Source organism: Nicotiana tomentosiformis, chromosome 4, assembly GCF_000390325.3.
Source record: "Nicotiana tomentosiformis chromosome 4, ASM39032v3, whole genome shotgun sequence".
Lineage (NCBI taxonomy): Eukaryota > Viridiplantae > Streptophyta > Magnoliopsida > Solanales > Solanaceae > Nicotiana > Nicotiana tomentosiformis.
The window spans coordinates 86,412,002-86,430,915 of record NC_090815.1 but is presented as its reverse complement, the minus strand read 5'-3'; the positions used below and the strand labels follow the sequence as shown (position 1 = coordinate 86,430,915).

General features: G+C 31.2%; 1 protein-coding gene and 1 long non-coding RNA gene across 3 annotated transcripts; both read right to left on the bottom strand.

The window, feature by feature from the left end:
• Positions 1–3,114: 3,114 nt before the first annotated feature.
• Positions 3,115–10,287, bottom strand: LOC104117239 (2-oxoisovalerate dehydrogenase subunit alpha 1, mitochondrial-like). Of its 2 annotated transcripts, none has more exons than XM_009628265.4 (9): positions 9,891–10,287; positions 5,045–5,182; positions 4,778–4,960; positions 4,435–4,592; positions 4,230–4,329; positions 4,039–4,150; positions 3,803–3,942; positions 3,482–3,667; positions 3,115–3,387 (listed from the first exon to the last, which is right to left on the bottom strand). In XM_009628265.4, the coding sequence occupies exons 1-9, from the start codon at positions 10,182–10,184 to the stop codon at positions 3,220–3,222; spliced, it is 1,479 nt and encodes a 492-aa protein (XP_009626560.1). In that variant the 5' UTR covers positions 10,185–10,287; the 3' UTR covers positions 3,115–3,219. The 2 variants fall into 2 exon arrangements, with proteins under 2 accessions (XP_009626560.1, XP_009626561.1); XM_009628266.4 differs by lacking the exon at positions 9,891–10,287 and adding an exon at positions 5,269–5,607.
• A 3,072-nt stretch (positions 10,288–13,359) lies between these two features.
• LOC104117238 (uncharacterized) lies at positions 13,360–17,224 on the bottom strand. The gene is made up of 5 exons (XR_691035.4): positions 17,114–17,224; positions 16,880–17,015; positions 15,919–15,976; positions 14,224–14,306; positions 13,360–13,725 (listed from the first exon to the last, which is right to left on the bottom strand). It is a non-coding gene; the product is annotated as an uncharacterized lncRNA (long non-coding RNA).
• Between the last annotated feature and the right edge of the window lie 1,690 nt (positions 17,225–18,914).

Here is an 18,914-nt window from a genome sequence, read left to right as displayed (position 1 = left end):
GAGGCTAAGATCGATTCCGGGATTACGCCCTCGATATCCTCGAAGGCAGGCATCATGCCCCCGGGTTCCAACCCGGTGGGACTTAGGCTCGGTTTCGGTCCTTTATTGACATATCTCGAGCCTGGCTTATTTTATCGGAGGCTAGGATATACCATGGGCTCGATTTTACCCGTATACAATATATATGTGGGGCGAACATATACATGTCTTGCATGTTTAATTTACAAATGTATACTTGAACTATTATTGATGTGTAAAGACTTTTATGTGTTGCATAGAAACCTTTTAAGTGTTTGAAAGACCTCATCAAAAACTTAAAAATGTTATGTGTTTCAAATGACTCATAAGAATATGCTTACACTTTGAAAGTTATGATTAGGATATATTTGGCCAGAAAGTGTGTGGTTATTAAAATATATGACTTTGAGGACACTTAGGACCCTAGGTGGATATTCAATATCCCTGGATGGAAGTGTTATCCAAGAGCGCACGACATGTGCGAATTATTATGTTTCGTTACATGCACGTCACGTGTGGCCATGTTTAGGGCTTACTAATGATTCCACCATCGTTATCGCACATACGGTGGCCCATCTTGACACCACGTGGATGGTAATCGCCATATTTAGGGTGTACAAATCGAATCGAAAAATCGCACAAAATCGAAAAATCAAACCAAATCGATTAAAAATTAGGATGAGGTTTGGTTTGATTTGATTTGCTATTGAGTAAAAAAAATCGAACCAAACCGACATATAAATATATAATTTTTATATAGATTTTTAAGACTTTATATAGAATTTTCTTTAAAAATTATCTAGAAATATTTGAGATTCTCTTATATGGGATATAATATTTAATAGAATATAAAGTGCTCTATTTTTTATTAACTTTAAATAATGTGTTGTATGATCACTTTCTTATCAAGTGTTATTGAAATGCGACAATCTCTTTGTTCTTCCTTATTCATATGCCAAGATCTATTAAATTTTTATATTTTTTTAATTTTGAAGTGGTATTTAGATAATTAAAAATTAAATATAACATATCATTATTTAGGTATCATATTAATTTTTATATTTAATTATTAAATTTGATTAACTTTGGAAGTGTACATCAACGAAAAATTATTGTCAGATAACCAAAAAAAATTAACTATCATGTGTTACTAAAAAAATTATCCCATAAGAATATTTTAATAGATCATATTGTAGACAATAAATTGCGTCGAGAAAATAAAATCAAGACCGCAAAAAATATTGCAACAATCGTAGTATTTGATTTCAAATAATTTGAGTGTACAATCTCTATGAATCCTCTGATTCTTTTTTTCAATAGTAAATAAATTTAAGGGCCTTTGAGCTTGATCTTGAACCTATATTTGTTGTCACGAACGATGATCTTGAATTCAACTAGTACGAACTTTGATTTGAACTCGTACTCCTTGAATCTTGATTTGTTTTTCGTTCTTGAGCTTGAGCTTGATTGCTTGAACTTGAACTTGATTTGTTCTTCGTTCTTGAGCTTGAACTTGATTTGTTCTTCATTCTTGAGCTTGAACTTGATTGCTTGAAGCTTGAAACTTGTGGAGCAATTTGCAACGTTGATCCACGAGCTCTTTCTTGCTTCTTGTTATAACTTCTGGTCCCCTTTCTGGGCTATGAAGACCCCTATTTATAATTGTGGGAGAGTGAAGAGTTATGATAATAACAAACTCTTTCCGACCAATCAAATTGAAGTGTGACAAAGCCGCATTTGATTGGCCAGAACATGTCATTTGTACACGTGGCGCGGTTTCATTGGCCTTTTAATTTGGCTTGGCATGCTTTGTCATTTTGACACGTGGCATGACCTCATTGGCTCCTCCGTTTGACTTGGCGTGCCACGTCATTTGACACGTGGCACCAAATTGGGCCTTTAAGAAGATGACATCTTGGGCTTAATAAAGTGGGCTCATCGCTTGTAGCCCAATGAACTTGGAGTAATTTATTAAGTCCATCTATATCGGACTTATATAATTAATCCAATTATATTAGCCCAATAAATTTATTTGGACTAATATATCTTAAATTTAAAATATAGTCCAAATTAAGTTATGAATTTAATTTTACGAATTTTATATGTCTACACATATGTTTGTCATTTTTTAAAATTTTTATTAAACATATATTTACTTATCAAAAAATTAACAAAAGTAAGATTAACATAGTATTCATGTAACAAAAAAATCCGAAAAATTTAAAAAATCCGACAAAACCGAACCAATCCAAATTGATATAGTTGGTTTGGTTCGGTTTTAATAAAAATCGAACTAACCCGGTTCATGTACACTCCTACCATATCGTATACATCGGTTTTCGCTTTTCTTTTCCAATGCGTTCTCAAAGATATATACGTAATGTTTGTTTTATGAACGTAGGAGGGGTCCTCAATATGATATGTTATGATGTGATGCATGCACTATGTTGTTTATTTTGATTATTTTTTCATATGTAAAGTCTTGTCCCACCTTTTTAGAAGCGATCTATGAGCATAATGGCATGTATTGTCACAGACGTGGATTTTCTAATATTTTTATGGATGTGTTGAAGCTCTAGCATCAATACATTGGAGAATTTGAGATGGTGTAATTAGTGCACATTAGGCAAGTCAAGCTGGTTCTTTCATGCCATCTTGTTCACTGCTATCTGGGAAACAAAGTGGCAGATTGACTTTCGAGCACTAAGCAGATGCAACTTTGTGACTCATCTGAACTCAATATTTTCGATACAAAACATAAATTTCACTAAATTTACCAAAAAAATAGTAGACCTGAAAGCATAATATTACCGGTATATATAATAGGTCAAATACTAAAAATCTTAAATTTTCAGATGTTAGGTTCCTTAATCCAAGATATTAGCTTGTGCACTATTTTCTGATGTACACTGGATTTCTTTATTGATCAAAAGAATTTCTCACCCAATATTGATTTTGGAAAGAAAAAAAATTATTGCTGGGTGACGATTCCATTGCAAATCAAAACCCTTATCAGTGCCAAATTTTGGAAAGAAAAAAGAGAAAAAACAATCTATGTCTAAATCTTGCGATAACATATACTCCTTAGACGAGAAAGGTAAGAACTTATAAAAAGAACTTTTATTTATAATGTAGCTTACATTTAACAGGCAGTTTCAGAATAAAGTAGCTATTACATGTTACTGAGGTAACGGATTAGCCTTAAACAGGAACATCAGAAGGATATTCTTTTGGAGATCTCTTTACAGCATCTCTTGTAAACTTCTGTTGCTCTTGAAGATTTAATGGCACTTTGTCATAAACATCCGTAAACAAATCTGTCAATGGAGGTTTCTCCACCTTCTCTGCTGCTTGCATTGCTTGTAATACCTAATTAAGAAGAACCATTTTAAACTGTTACTAGCATAGTATATTAGAAGAATATCATTCAAGTTCTGCTATATATGATTCTTGAAATTTTAACCTGTTTTCTGGTGTCTCCGCGAAGTTCAGATTCATTTTCATCATTCCACCAACCATTTCTCTGAATCCATTTTCTGAATCTGGATATTGGGCTTTTTGCTGTTTTCCAGTGCTCTATTTCTTCGACTGGTCGATACTTGGTTGAATCATCAGATGTTGAATGGTGGGCTACTCTATAAGTCATGGCCTAAAAGTTACACAAAAGTTGGAAGTTTTTAGTATGAAAGTTTCTATATTAACAATTTCAAGATTCAGTGCAGATATCATAACATGTCATGTAACTTGAATAGAAATTGGTCTTTATGAAGGAGCAACACTTCACCTCTACTAATATTGGCTTTTGTTCCTTAATTGCCATTTTGCGAGCTGCACGAATAGCACTATAAGTTGCCAAGACATCATTGCCATCTACACGAAGGCTTCTAATTCCATAGGCTTGCCCCTTTGAGGCGACTCCATCACCTGCCATTACGACACATAGGAGAAAACTATGTTTACGATGGAGAAAATTGCACTAGTAAAGGGTGCATTTTGTATCAAATGAGTTTGGAAAATTACTTCGAAATTGTTCGTTTACAGGAGTGCTAATGGCCCATCCATTGTTGCGGCATATAAATACAACAGGAGCGTCCAAAACCGCTGCAAAGTTTAAAGCAGCATGAAAATCACCCTGCAAATATATCAAGAGAAAGTCAGCTAATAATTCCATTAGATTATAAAACTCCTAAAAACTGCGTTAATTTAATCACCTCACTAGTGCTACCATCTCCAAGATAAGTAACAGCACAAGCCTCCTTTTTATCCATTTTCAGAGAGTAAGCAACGCCAGCGGCCTGAGGAATCTGTGTCCTGAGGTAAATGGAATTTGGAGCAGAAAATTGTTTTAGATCGAATATCCTGAATCTTTAGAGAAAGGGGAGAAAGGAAATGCTAAAAAAATCTTTGAAATCTTACGCTATTGGCGAAGAAATAGTTAAGTAATTGAGCTCGTTAGAACCATGGTGGCATGGCATTTGCCTTCCTTTTGCATAATCAAACTTGTTTCCGAACAATTGATTGGCAATCTCTTTCAGGGGGAAGCCCCGCCATACGATAACACCTACTTCCCTGTACTGTGATGGATAATAACATGTTAAATTACATCATTTCCAAGGTTATTTATAGGATCATAAAACTATTATTAAAAGACATTGGTATCTATGGTTCAATCATTGTGCTAATGCTAAATGTATTCAACTGAACTCAAAGTTATAAAATGATAAACTTTAGATGTTGGCCTATGAATAAAAGCGAGTACCTGAGGCAAGACGAAGTCATCCAGGGTGAGAGCAGCAGCAGATGCTATGTTGATACCTTCTTCTCCAGCAGTAGTGAGATAGAAGGATAACCTCCCCTGCCTTTGTGCTTCATAAAAAATGGTATCCATAACTTGAAGTGCCACCATTGAACTATACATCTTAACTGCCAGTTCTTTGCTCACCTACCACATTTTACATCAAGGAAATACATCAAAATTCATAGAAATGGATATTCTAACTACAGTTGATGAAAGAATTGCAAATACCTCCTCAAAAATGCTGCCTGGAATTGGATAGCCATCATCATCAAGGACTCTATAACAAGGTAACCTCTTTTCAGAAGACTCTGCAATAAATTTCATTTGAAGAGTAATTGGAAGCTGTCCTCCAGGGAAATCCATCACCTGCCAATATTCAGTAATACCAAGCAAATTCAAAACTGTCTAAATAAGTATCAGTGAATAGAACTTGGTGAATAAGTGAAAATAACCTGAAAATAATCATCATCATTTTCTGTAAAGAGAGAAGATTGCACTTTCAGTGTGTTGGTTGACTCAAAACGGTGAATTGTTGAAGAACCAACAAGTGCACCAGGGGAGGCATGGAATTGTTTACTACCAATTCTATGGATTAGCCTAGAATTAGAGAAGAGGATTCTAAGGAATCCCATAATATCATGTCAAGTAAATTCTTCTAAGTTTTCTTGAAGCTCTATTTATCAAGAATATTTGACGAGTTAATAAGACAGTAGAAGAAGGAACTTGTTTTGTCATTTTACATGATAGCCAACTTACTACAAAATGAGACAGACAGGGGAAGTAACACTACCACCAACGAGTGGCCCGGATGACTAAGTCTTAATTACAAGTTTCAATTTTATGAAACAAATTAGTACTAATATTTAATTAGAGATCTCGAATTAATATTGATAAGCGCTCCTCTTTAATCGCAAATTAATCAAATCAATGCAGTTTGAGTAATGAAATCAATTATTAAAAAAACATCAATCAACTGACAAGCGTACTAAATAAAGTTCTGTCTTGTAGTGTTAAGTGTAACATCATCTGCTTGCATCTAGAGACTAGAGGTACACGTGGCCGGCTAGACATGAATCTTGGACCCCCATTATTAAACAAACCCAATCAACTCGTTCTCCAATTCCATCATTTTCTAGACCATACTCATTTCTATACAAACTCAATCAAGTAGTTCCAATTAATAATGGGATCTGAATCAGCTATTCTTAACATAGGTTTAACCATGTTTCTGCTCATAGTTAGAAGAACAATAGAGTATATACGTATAAAGAATTAAAGACTCCGTCCAAATTAATGCTTTTATGTTAATTTTCTATACAACCATTATTATTATTATTGGAGTTAAAAAGACATAAGATTTAATACCGCATTGATCGCGAGTAGGAAAAGAGGAAGAGGTGCTACCTACTACATATTTCTTAAAGATTGAGAAATGAATAAATTGTGTACATTTAAACGAATTCATTATATCTTACCTAACAAACTGACAACTGAATAAATTGTAGATAGATAAAATTGATTTTATAAATTCTAACCTAACGAAAAAATTACTTCTGAATTACAGTCCATTAACCAAATTCTTTAGATCCAATTCTGCGCTTTCTTTTTCTTTCTTACCCCATATTTTCCTTAAACTGAGTTCGTTGATTTAAGGCTTGTGGCTATCCATTTACCACTCACGTCAGAAAGTGTTTATCCTTTTAGAAAATCAATTATTTTTCCACTCAAAATTGACGTAACGTCCATCCATGTCATGTCATTCTAAATGGCCCGCCCAACCAATTTTTAGAGTATTGTATTAGTCCAATTGATTGCGTGGTCATTTGGCCCCATCTATCTTTTTTTTCCCACTTCTCTCCTCGTCTTGTTTTTTGCTTAATTATCCGTTACTAGAAATTTACTGATTTACCTAATTTAAATTTAAATCGCATAAGATTAATTAAAAGCAAAAATATGCACCATCAAAAGTTCTCTCCATCTCGAAAGTTTTAACCCTAGACCTCTCTCCTTGGCTTGATTCTTCAACCCTAGGACAAATCCATACTACTCAATCTCAATAAAACTGGAATAGCACTACACCACTACTAAATTTGAGGTTGTATTTGAAATAAATGCTTTAAGCTTTATTTAAGCCTCATTTATTTTTTTAAGATTAAAACGTCTGAATATAAATACACATCTGAATATCAAGATGTGTATTAAGATTAATATATCTGAATTTGAATACATATCTGAATATTAAAATGTGTATTAAGAATATCTATGTGTATTAAGAATTAAGATGTCCTGAAGTTTGAGTGAATTTGTTGATCTTTAAATATATTGTAAATTATGAATATATTTTAAATATTCTGAAATTTGAGTGAATTGGCTAATATTTAAATACATTATAAATTATGAATATATTTTAAATAACATGCTTAAAAATGACTAGTTGTGCACTTCGCCAAAAATTGAGCAAAAAACATAAGTAACGCAAGAAGAATATGATCTCCTCCTCCTCATTGTGGCTTCACCCCCTAATTTAATGGTTGAACTATTTACAACATTAGAATAAAATTTTATTAAGACGTCACGATTGTTCAAGTTTGGTACTATTATATATCGCTTTAACATTTTTTTTTTTTTGGTTTATAGTATAACAAATACAAGCATCTAATGATTCTAAAATTTCAATGAGAGGCGAAAAAGTATTAGCTTATTTGTATCAAATCTTCTACTTGTAAGTGTGGTAGTTAGTTATTAAAATAAAAATACTTGAATATCACGCTTAAACCTTAGCAAATATACATATTTTTTATTTATTTTTCTTGGATAAAGGCCAGACCTTTTTTTTCTTCCTTTCTTCTTTGACGGATTTAACAGGAGAATTGAAATGGGATGATTTGAGATGTTTCAAAATGGAACACGTTAAGGTGTGTCATCACTTTTATCAAAATTAAAGCGTCTAGAAGCTCGAGGAAATCCTATAGTTATCCTCCAAAAAAAAAAAAAAAAGTATCACGTGATCATCAAGATATAAATGATAATAGCTCAATTGCAAAACGTGCTTAATTAATGGTTTTATATATCTGATTTGAGCCATTTTTCTTGAACACTGCAAAAAGCCGAGGCAACTAATATAAGACGGGACAAAAGAGCAATTAAAATTAAAACAGATGCTTTTATTTTGAAGTTGAATAAGGAAGAATATTAGGAGAATTTTCATATATATATATATATATATATATATATATATATATATATATATATATATATATATATATATATATATTATGCAATTTGTTCTCTTAGGCATGATCGACTGAACTTAATGATCAGCAGGAGTGGGACAATTTTTTTTTTTTGATGTTGATTTGATTTTGAGTTCGAAATTAAAATTTATTTATTTAAAATTTTTAAGCAAAGTATTACGAAACAATTTTTAAGGTTTAAACATGAATAAAATATATGATCATGGTATGCAAACAACAATGAGTGAATAAGATAATTCAAAGATATGAATAATATATAATTAGTCACTTAATTAGTGAGGTTAACTATCACTACAAATAGGATACGGAAATATAATCAAATCAATAAAACAATCGTGCAAAACGACGATCTAGCAAATGCATAATCGAACACATATATATATATTATGTAATCAACCAACATAGGACGTGATTGAACCTTGTCATAATCAAAGACATAAAAGGATGAAGATATTCCTAATAAATAGATTACATTTTGCAATAAATTCTACAAAAAATTGTAATTCTGTGTTATCACATGATGAGAGTATAAACGAATATAAAAGAAAGAAATCAACTAGCTAATTTGTTGTGGGCCGGTTCAGTGTTCAGATAGGTTTCAGTTCAATTATTTGTTGGAAATTTTACCACATCCTGTATCAAAAGTATACGCCCTATTAATTATAAATTAAAATTATTTTAAAATATTATTTTCTATATCTATCTTTTATATTTTATAACAAAATCAGTATTTATGGTATATACTACCATTGAGACATAAAATAAGGTATGAAATACGCTATTTATGTTTTTCCTCTTTCTTAGACAACTGGACATACCTATTTTAAGGTGATTGCCGTTAGTGTATTCATGAATATATGACGCGAATACATGCGCGTACAACTGGACTACCCTGATTTTAGGCGCTTTTTACTGTTGTATTCATGCGCGTACAGCTGGACTACATGATTTTAGGCGCTTTTTGCTGTTGTATTCATGAATACATGTGAATACATGCGCGTACAGCTGGGCTGCCCTGATTTTAGGTGCTTTTAACTGTTGTATTCATGAATACAGTAGCGCAAATACATGTGAATACATGCGCGTATAACTGGACTGCCCTAATTTTAGGCGCTTTTTGCTGCTGTATTTATGAATACGTGACGCAAATACATGTGAATACATGCGCGCACAGCTGGACTACCTTGATTTTTAGGCACTTTTTGCTTCTGTATTCATGAATACAGCAGCGCGAATACAACGAATACACTACCGTAACAACTGAATAGTAGCTATAGAAAGTAATTATGTATATGTAGCTATAGGAAGTTAATAGACACTAAACAATAGTGGTTTCTGAAAATTTCTCTTTGTTGGAATACATGCACGTACATCTAGATTACCCTAATTTTTAGGCGCTTTTTACTGCTGTATTCATGAATACAACAATACAAATACAATAAATATACTATCATAATAATTGTTTAGTAGGTGTAAAAAGTAATTATGTATATGTAGCTATAGGAAGTTAAAAGACACTAAAGAGTAGTATTGGTTTCTGAAAATTTCTATTATTTGTTTTTGTATTTATCCCTTTTCATGCACTTTGCGCTGAGGTCTATCGTTAGAAAACCTTTATGTCCAATTTCTTTATTTCGATTATATATATTGATATTAGAGTATAACTTATTCATCCACCGTATTTTATATTAAAAAAATTAAACTCCATCCATTTTAATCTACGTGACATAGTTTGATTTAACAAGAATTTTAAACAGAGTGGGAGAAGGCGGAAAATTAGAAGGAAAAAAAAACAAGTACCAGCTGGAGGAATATCTTACCTGATTTTCATAACTAATTTGGTGATTTTCATCTTCTTCATAGTAGAGTGTATTTAGTTGCTCTCCAGCTTTATTGGACTGGAAACGTTCTAACCGGAAAACGGCGGCAGACTCGCCGGAAAATGCCGCCGTCGACTTTGTAAAACCACCGCCGGCTGCAGTTGTAAATGATGAAGTTTTGGCATGGCGGAAAAATGTTTCTGAACTTGTTTGGTTTAGGAGTGATAAGAAACGAAACCTTGTGCTTAGAAGAAAATGGTTAAAGTTTCTTGATCTTGATATCAAAATCGCCATATATTTGATGTTTTCTTGTAGAAACAAAATGGAGAGCTTGAAGATAGTGTTAAATGGATTGTGATGTTGAGCTCAACTTGGAAATCGATAATATAGAAAGATGGTTTGTTGGTTTATCTTTTGGGTATTTATAAATACTTAACAGAAAGACTATTGTCATAAATTTGGATTCAAAGTTTTAAAATGATTACGTAATTAAAAATGTCAAAATTTGAACCGTGATGTTACAATTTTGAACGATGAAGATCTAATTAAGACATTTTATACTCTACTTTTTTGGATACATTGGGAAATACTAAGTAAAATTCTAAACAGTTTCCACTTTACTGTTAATTATGCAGAAATATATATTTTTAAATGACCTTGTGATATTGATCATTTAGTCAAAAACTTCGATATGCAATAATAAAAAAATTATAAAAGCTAAGTATATGAATTCACGTTGGTTTGGACAGTCTTGTACGCATTTTGTTGAAGTTATTAACCTTTAAAATAATGATGTTAGCTAAAAAGGCAAAATAACGTTTCAATTTCAAGCACAAATTGTCAATGTCAAAAATATATAGAGATCGAGTTTTTGATGGGATACAAACGTACGTGATTGAGTCGGATTTAGAATTTGAAGTTTACAAGTTCTTATAACGATCGCAGATTAATATAAATAATAATAAGTTTATAATTAAATATTTACAAATTTTAATAAATTTTTAATATAAATATAAGGATTGATAAAAATCGTTGGGTCCTACTAAATATATAACTTATAAGCTAGATCTTCCTCTAAAATTATTCATCTCTCTTCTGCATTATCAATAATTTCGTCTAATATGGGGTCTCTTTTCCACTGATGTTCATAAAATACAAAGTGCATTTAGCTTTCCAAAGTAAATATAACATTTTAATTAAAATTTGCAGTTGATCAGTGGTATTATCTTATTACATCGTCAAAGGTATAAATCTTTCTCTTCTTCTTCTCTCTTAATTATCTTATTGCAGGCTTTTCCAAAAAAGCAAAAACCAAAAAAAAAAAAAAAAAGAAGAAGAAGAAGAACAACAACAACAACTTTTCTAAGGAAATACGAATTCAATTTAATATTAGGGCCACTTTCAATCGTTCCTAGCTTTTAGGTTTGGTTGTAAAATAATAAATGCGCCCATTGAACATCCTCTAAGGTACACATCATTTTTGGTGGCTTGTTTTATCAAGAGGGTGCTCTTCTTTTTTTTTGTTTATTTATTTATTACTAGTATTTTATTTACATAAATTTTTGATGAGAAGCAAAAACAGTTTTTGAAAAGCAGAAAAATGTAGTTTTTCTCCAAAAACATATTTCTGAATATTACTTTTGAGAAAATACACTTAGAAGGAGTTTTCAAAAGTTTGATCAAACATTAATTACTGTTCAAAAGTGCTTTCAAATTAATTAGCGAAACACAAACCAATTTTCACCAAAAGTATCTTTTTGAAAAACAATTTAAAAAAAAAAATTGAAGATTTTAGAAGTTGGACCAAAAAAATATTTACTTTTTTGATAGGCTTCAAGTCATGTCGGTGAAGAGATGAGAGCGACACGTTAAGAGTTGCTTTGTTTTTTTTAGCAAGGGTACTTTGTCCATTTGTCAATATTCAATTCTTTTGGTTTTCCTTCGCCCAAATAAATTTGAATTTGGACGAAAAAGTCTTACACTGGAGTAAAAGTTTTTCCTAACAAAATTAATTTTATATTCAGAGCTCGAACTCGAATTCTCTGATTAGATTATGAATATATAAGTACTTATTACTTAATCACACTCCTTATTAGGTCTAATATTCACATATTTAAGAAATCCCGAAAAAAAAAGCTAAATAAAAGAAAGCGAACTATGAAATTAATGTTCTTTATTAGTTTGAAAATAAAGAAAGAAAATTGAACTGAGTTGATGTATAGATATATTTATTTTCACATACTTTTAAAAATATTTTTAATGTATTAACTGCTTTAAAATATTTGTCTAGCATATTAGCGATCCTTGCTAATATGCCTAGACAAATAAGTACTATTTTGTTACTGCAAATGATTAGTTTAATGTGTTTGGGTACTTTCTCATTGTTAAAATACTTAATTTGTTTTTTCTTTCATGTTTGCAAGCTCATATATCTTTTCGGATTATGAGATATATACTCTCCCTCTGTCCAATTTATGTGCATATTTTTATGTTTAGTTCTTCTAAAAAAATGTTGTATAATTATATTTAAACAATTTACCTTTAAAAACTTTCTTTTTATTCTTAATGAGATGATTTATAGTCACATAATATTTTAGTTTTAAACTATAAATTTTAAATTTTTTTTTTCTTAGGCTTGGTGTCTAATAAAATTGTGTGCATAAATTAAAACTGTGGGAGGGAGTAATATCTTATCAAAAATTATTACTTACTACATATGATGAGGACGAGTACCCAATTGGAAATACGGGGAAATAAAGTACCTAACTGAAAATGGCTTAAAGCTTAAGAAGGGAATAGCGATTTGAGGCGAAGAGACCAAGAATAAAGCTTAGGTAGAGAACACATGGATAAACCTAAAATGTGGTAAATAGCCAAATCCTATGCCCGAACGCTACTAGATTACATCTTCTTTCAATATGCCAATTAACGCTGCTTAAAATTCTTGCCAATTAATTGAAGTATCTCATCACACCTTGACAAGGTGACATAGTATAAAAGTCTAATAACCTATTTGACCGTATTTTTATTTTTTTTTTGCCAAAAGTTATTTTTTTTCTGCGTGATCAAGATTTTAGTAGGAAAAGATGTGCTTTTGAGTAGAAACTGAAGCAATTTTTAAAAAGCAAAAAAAATAGTTTCTTCCTGAAAGTACATTTATTGAAAAATACTTTTGAAAAAAATACACTAGAAACATAAAAGTTTGATCAAACACTAATTGCTGTTCAAAAGTATTTTTCAAATTGAATAACCAAACATAAATTATTTCTCATTAAAGAGTTTGAGTGAAGGAGAAAATACGCTATAGATTTTATTCAATGGTCAACTTTCTTTAATCTATCTATATTATACTAGATGAGCCTTGCCCCGTGCATAGCACGGGCCCAACATTTAGAATGTTGATATGATTTAAGGATTGTTTCTAATCTTTAGAGAATCTATTATTTAAACCTTTAATAGGAACACACCCCTTAGAACAACCATGATTTCAAAAACACAAAGACACAAGTTACATCTTTAGTAAATAGTAACAAATATAAAAGACTACCTACTAACCATACAAAATGACAGTCAAAAGGCACTACTTGTTTATGACTTGGTTGCTGAAACATTTTCTGCTAGTAGTAGCTACAATAACTGCATGACTAAGATACCATAGATAAGAATATATAAATAGGTGATTCAACTCCCTCATAAATCTTTGTCCAAATTCTATGCTTTGATTGTTACCTGGTCTTTATAAATGCCTTGCTTGAACTGGTTGATCAGGGTAAGAATGTCCTAACTTTAGGAGATTTTTAAAAATCTGTAGTACGATAAAAACCCCAGAAGCCTCCTACAAAGTAATAACTTTTTTATTAACCGTTTAATTTAAAGTCCATTACTTAAGAAAAACTGACAAAGAAGTAATGCATTAATCATCCATCAACGAAATAGTATGATAGAGATAAAATTTAACCCCTAAATAAATTAAATTTCGACACTGGACATGCACAAATGTAATCATAAAAAAACACATCATTACAACATAACACATCAAGGTTTTGATTGAAATAAAACTAATTTGAAATTACTAATTAAATAAATAGCTTGCAAAAAAGAAAAAATAAAGACAACATACATTATAAAAGAACTCTTTCTACTGGCATGTTAGAATCAATTGAAGCATGTGGATAACTACAACTTATAATGAAATAAATAAAACTAAACACAATATAGGCACACTCAACACTGGCTGTTTCAAGAAAGATAAACATAAATATATAAGGAACAGTCTGTTGAGAGATCGAATGAATTAAAAGAGGTATCAAGATATATAGTTCATTTCCATTACCAATTTAAGTGTTGGAGGAGAGGCTTTAGTCATCTGTAACATGGCAAGTGAATTTTGCTCTTAGTTCTGCTGGGTAGTTTAACCTGCCAAAAAAGAAAAACGTCAAAAGTAGTCACACAGCAACACGCTCATAGTACATTATATATGTTAAAAGATAGAATATATATGAATATAATTGCACATTTCATTTACAAATACACATCTTATCATCCTCGAGTGTTTCATGTATTGAACTAAAAGTAGAACAAACCAAACTATCAAGCACTAACTAAGTGGCCAAGTGAATTAGTCTCTACCAAATATGTAAAGATGGTAAATCAATCCACCATTTGTACTTTCAGATAAAACATATACATGAAATACAAACATAAAGTATATTCCAAGAAAATTATATGAAAAACTGTTAGGTGAAGAACAATAAGAAAGAATAGGAAAAGATAGCATGTGTTGATTCAATATCTAGCTACATGGAACTCTATTTCACGACATGAATATATAGGTAATAATACCAATATTGATGTTCCTAAAACGGACATCCACGCCAATTATATGTTAAAATAATAATAATACATGAACAACCATATTCTTGATGAAGAGCTTATGAGATATAAACCAGATTAACATTTGGGTATAATTATTTATTCTTTAGCAAATTGGAGTAAATTGATAACAAAACAAAGGTGACCAATCTAATCAAGACAAAGAGCCTAGCCTGAATTATGTTATAACCTTCATCACTTGGAATGAAAGTGAATGCTCCATTCACACTCTGTGAAGTACACTGTGAAGTACAGAGTTGTGAATATAGTTCATAGAACTATTTCAAACTAAGCAATGGACAAGTTTAATTGCCATTGATAGACGAATATCTAAAGAGCTTTAAAATTGGCCAAAAAAGTTAAGATCAATCAAATATAGCAATACAATATACTTGACTGATTATTAATAAAAAAGAAAAGGAGATCATTATCAAAAGGCCCATTGGCATCTTTCTAATTTTCTTCTTTTGGCGGGTGGGAGGAGAAATTACAAATAAAAGTGAAGCTTGACTTTTGCTTCAAAGAATCAAAGAGTAGTCTCAATAAGTAAAAAATGGTGACAAAAATTTCTTTCCAAAAATGAACACTTCTCGCATGAACTTGTGAGTCCATTAAAAATATTTAATTATTGAAATTTTACATAGTAGAAGTTTTATAAAGTTCATTATGGAGATTTGTTGTTAATATTAAGAGGCTATTTGTGTCACCACTCCTTTCCTTTTCCTCAAATGGATACTTAAGAATCTTTAAAGTTTCTGCAAAGGGAGAAATAGAAAAGAATAAGAAAGGAGAAAAATATCAAATGATTGTTTTTGTACTTGTCTCTAAAATAAGGCAGTTGAATAATGACGATCAGAGAGGATGTGTTTTTAAGTTCAACACATTTAACACAATTCGAATTCTTTTTTCTGTTTTCAGTAGTCATTTGTCTTGTAAAAGACATAATAGAGTAAAATAGTAGAACTATTAATTTTCAAAAGGAAGTGAATTTTCAGCCAAATAAAACTTTTATAATTTAATAGGCATTATATGAGCAGTAAAAGGAAAAGTTCTTTATCTAGAATTATTCATTTTTATACAAAGATTTTAATATTCAGCTAAGTTTGTTCGCTGTCAATCATATGATCTTACTGAAAAAATATGGAGAAGCAATTACCTGATGTGAGCATATTTCTCTATCAAGGGATAAATCACATCATTCGGTTAGCAATGCTCTGTTAAATTTAACATATTTATAAAAAATCAGTTAAATAAGTGACTAATTCAAATTACAATAAAAAATACTCTATTTACTATATCTTAAATTCTTCCACCACTAAGAGAAATAAAATACAATGCAAATCAACATAGGATTATATAGATAATAGATTGCAGAATATCTTTCAAAACTCCACATAATTAGTCAAGTGGATCTTCCTAGTATGTACAATGTTGTCTTATACATAACCAAAGATACATTAGTTAACCCAACACATGTTCTATCGCTGGAAACCAAAAAGGAAACCAGAAGATATCGTTTAGTTTAGTAATTGTCTATAAATTTTAAAACACGTATTCATTAATTGAAAACCATTAGATCATCGAAATTCTCCCGTGGATCAGTGATCGATGATCTAATTCTATTAATAAAGTGTGTTATTCTAAAAGAATGTATTTAGAACAATATTTAGAAAGCAATGACATGATCTTCACTACAAAGCTAAACCATCGGAATTCGATAAAAGAAAATTGGAACCAAAATTCAATAATTTTCTAATTAATTTTTATCCCTAGGTTTTCTGAAGAACAAATAAAAAAAGGGAGCAAGACACGCGCATCCCCTGAATAAGCAGAAGCGTGAAAAAAATATACAAAGAAAAAAAAAGATAATATCCCTGACCATGAGATCTCATCTCTGCACAAAATCAACATGTATAATTTTATCCCTAAGAATTGAGTGAAAATATAGGATCAATACAATTTTAACTTTCTCGAATTTGTACACTGTGTCACATATATGATCATATTGAGAAAATTAGAGCAAAACAACCCCAATTATCTCCCATAGAGCGCTCATGACAAAGACAGTGAAGAAGCATGTGAACTAAAAATGAAAAATACTCTAAAAAATATATTACCTCTCTATAATCAATCATAATGCTTGTTCCGAGAGATTCAACCTTTAAGAGCAACACATACATGGTAAAAGACCATCATTATCGCCGGCAAATAACTCAAAGTTTTGCCCTAAACTCGTATACTCATACCAACTCTCTAATTATAAAAAATAAATCAGATAAGAAAATAAAGCCCTAATAGAAATTAATAAAAAAAAGAACAAGATTTGGGCAAAAGTTTAGAGAGGAACAGACCTGAAGGTTGCAACACCCAACTGCGAAGATGAAGAGAATGAAAAAAAATATTATTTGAGAGGACAAATTAAGAACCCGAGAAAACCAACATTTCTTGTTGTGGCATGAAAGAATCTGCATTTAGAATTGTGTTGAGTTGTTAATTGAAATTACAGTTATGCCATTGGTCGACCACACTTGGCTTTTCTATATAATAAAAATTAAAAGGAGGGTATATCTTTATCTATATATTGATCCACTCATAGATTTTCTTCTATATTAGCTAGAAATATAGAGGTAAAGAATTAATTAAAAAGTTATTATACAAAAAAATAAAAAATATAGAAAGATGCAAATTGAGATAAACTATGACTATTTATACTTTGGAGTAAGTTAAAATATAAAATAAAACTAAAATTTACTTAAGATATTAAAGATTTGATGAATTTAAAAATTTAAAAATTTCAAGCACCAAAATAAGATCTTACATAAACTATACAAATTATTTATAAGGTACAAAAAAATTTAAATAATCATTAAAAATATTTTAATAACAAAAACAATAAAGTCATATTAATATTGAAAAATCAAGCAAATGAATATTTATACGTAAATAAATATTTTTTATATAATTAAAATATCTAAACTAATGATTCTAACAAGAATTAATTTTTGGGTTAAGAACAGATCTTAACTGTCACGACCCAAAATTCACTAAAGGCCGTGATAGCGCCTAACGCCGCCGTCAGGCAAGCCAACAGTGGCTGATCAATTTAATTACTCATTTTATTACTTTGAAATCATAATTTCCATTTCTTAAATAGTATAAAATGGAATATACATGAGAAAAATTTTAATAACTACATGATCTACAATGACGAACAACAGTAGGAACCCCCAAAACCCGGTGTCACAAGTGCATGAGCACCAACTAGGAAATATAATAAAATACAACATCTGTCTAGAATACAAATTAGACAGAAAAATATAAATAACTCTGATGGAGACTTTGTAGGTTGCGGAGCGTAACATGGGATGCAGCTCACGGTAAAATCCCAGCATATAGACGCACTGCTGCTCCTAAAATACCACCAGACATATATGTACATGCACAAAAAGTGCAGCAAGTGTAGCATGAGTACGTAAGTCAACGCATACCTAGTAAGTATCTAGCCTAATCCCAGAGAAGTAGTGACGAGGGGTCGACATCAACACTTACTAGTGGTCCGATAAGACAAATACAGTAGAAGTAAACATGTGTGAGACATAGTAAATAAGCGAAATAACAAGTATAATACGTGGTACAATCCTCCTCTCAGCAATAAATCGAACTCTCAGCTAGTAGCTACCTCCTCAATCGAAGTATATATAATGGACCTTACCAGATAGGTCGTCATAGTTCAATCAGGAAAAGCTCACAGATATGCTGGCTTCTTGCCAATTGTTACATACGATTTCATAAGAGTATTTTATAGAAATGCCGAGGCGTACGACCCGATCCATCATAACATTGCCAAACCATAGATATATCTGTTTTATTGCCGAGGCGAACGGCCTGCTCCCATGAGAGTGTGGTACATAAATCCTGTCGAGGTGTACGACTCGATCCATCATAGTGTGTGCACTGCTGAGGGTCGAACGACACGAACCATAGATGTATCTATCCTGCCGAGGCAAACAGCTCGATCCCATTAGAATAAGAAGATTTGACAGGTCCTTGACCCCATTCACGAATAGACGTGTGAGTTATAAATTTCAAGGCAAACTTTTCGGTGAAACGCAATACGCAGAAGAATTTCGTAAGAGGAGTACATTTATTTAG

What these genes read in the sequence shown, in the direction of transcription:
- LOC104117239 (XM_009628265.4), bottom strand. Translation starts at nt 10,184, where the DNA reads ATGGCGATTTTGATATCAAGATCAAGAAACTTTAACCATTTTCTTCTA. An exon ending in CAGGCAGCATTTTTGAGGAG is followed by an intron (nt 4,961 to 5,044) that starts GTATTTGCAATT and finishes AAAATGTGGTAG; the next exon opens with GTGAGCAAAGAACTGGCAGT. An exon ending in TGTAAACGAACAATTTCGAA is followed by an intron (nt 3,943 to 4,038) that starts GTAATTTTCCAA and finishes TCGTAATGGCAG; the next exon opens with GTGATGGAGTCGCCTCAAAG.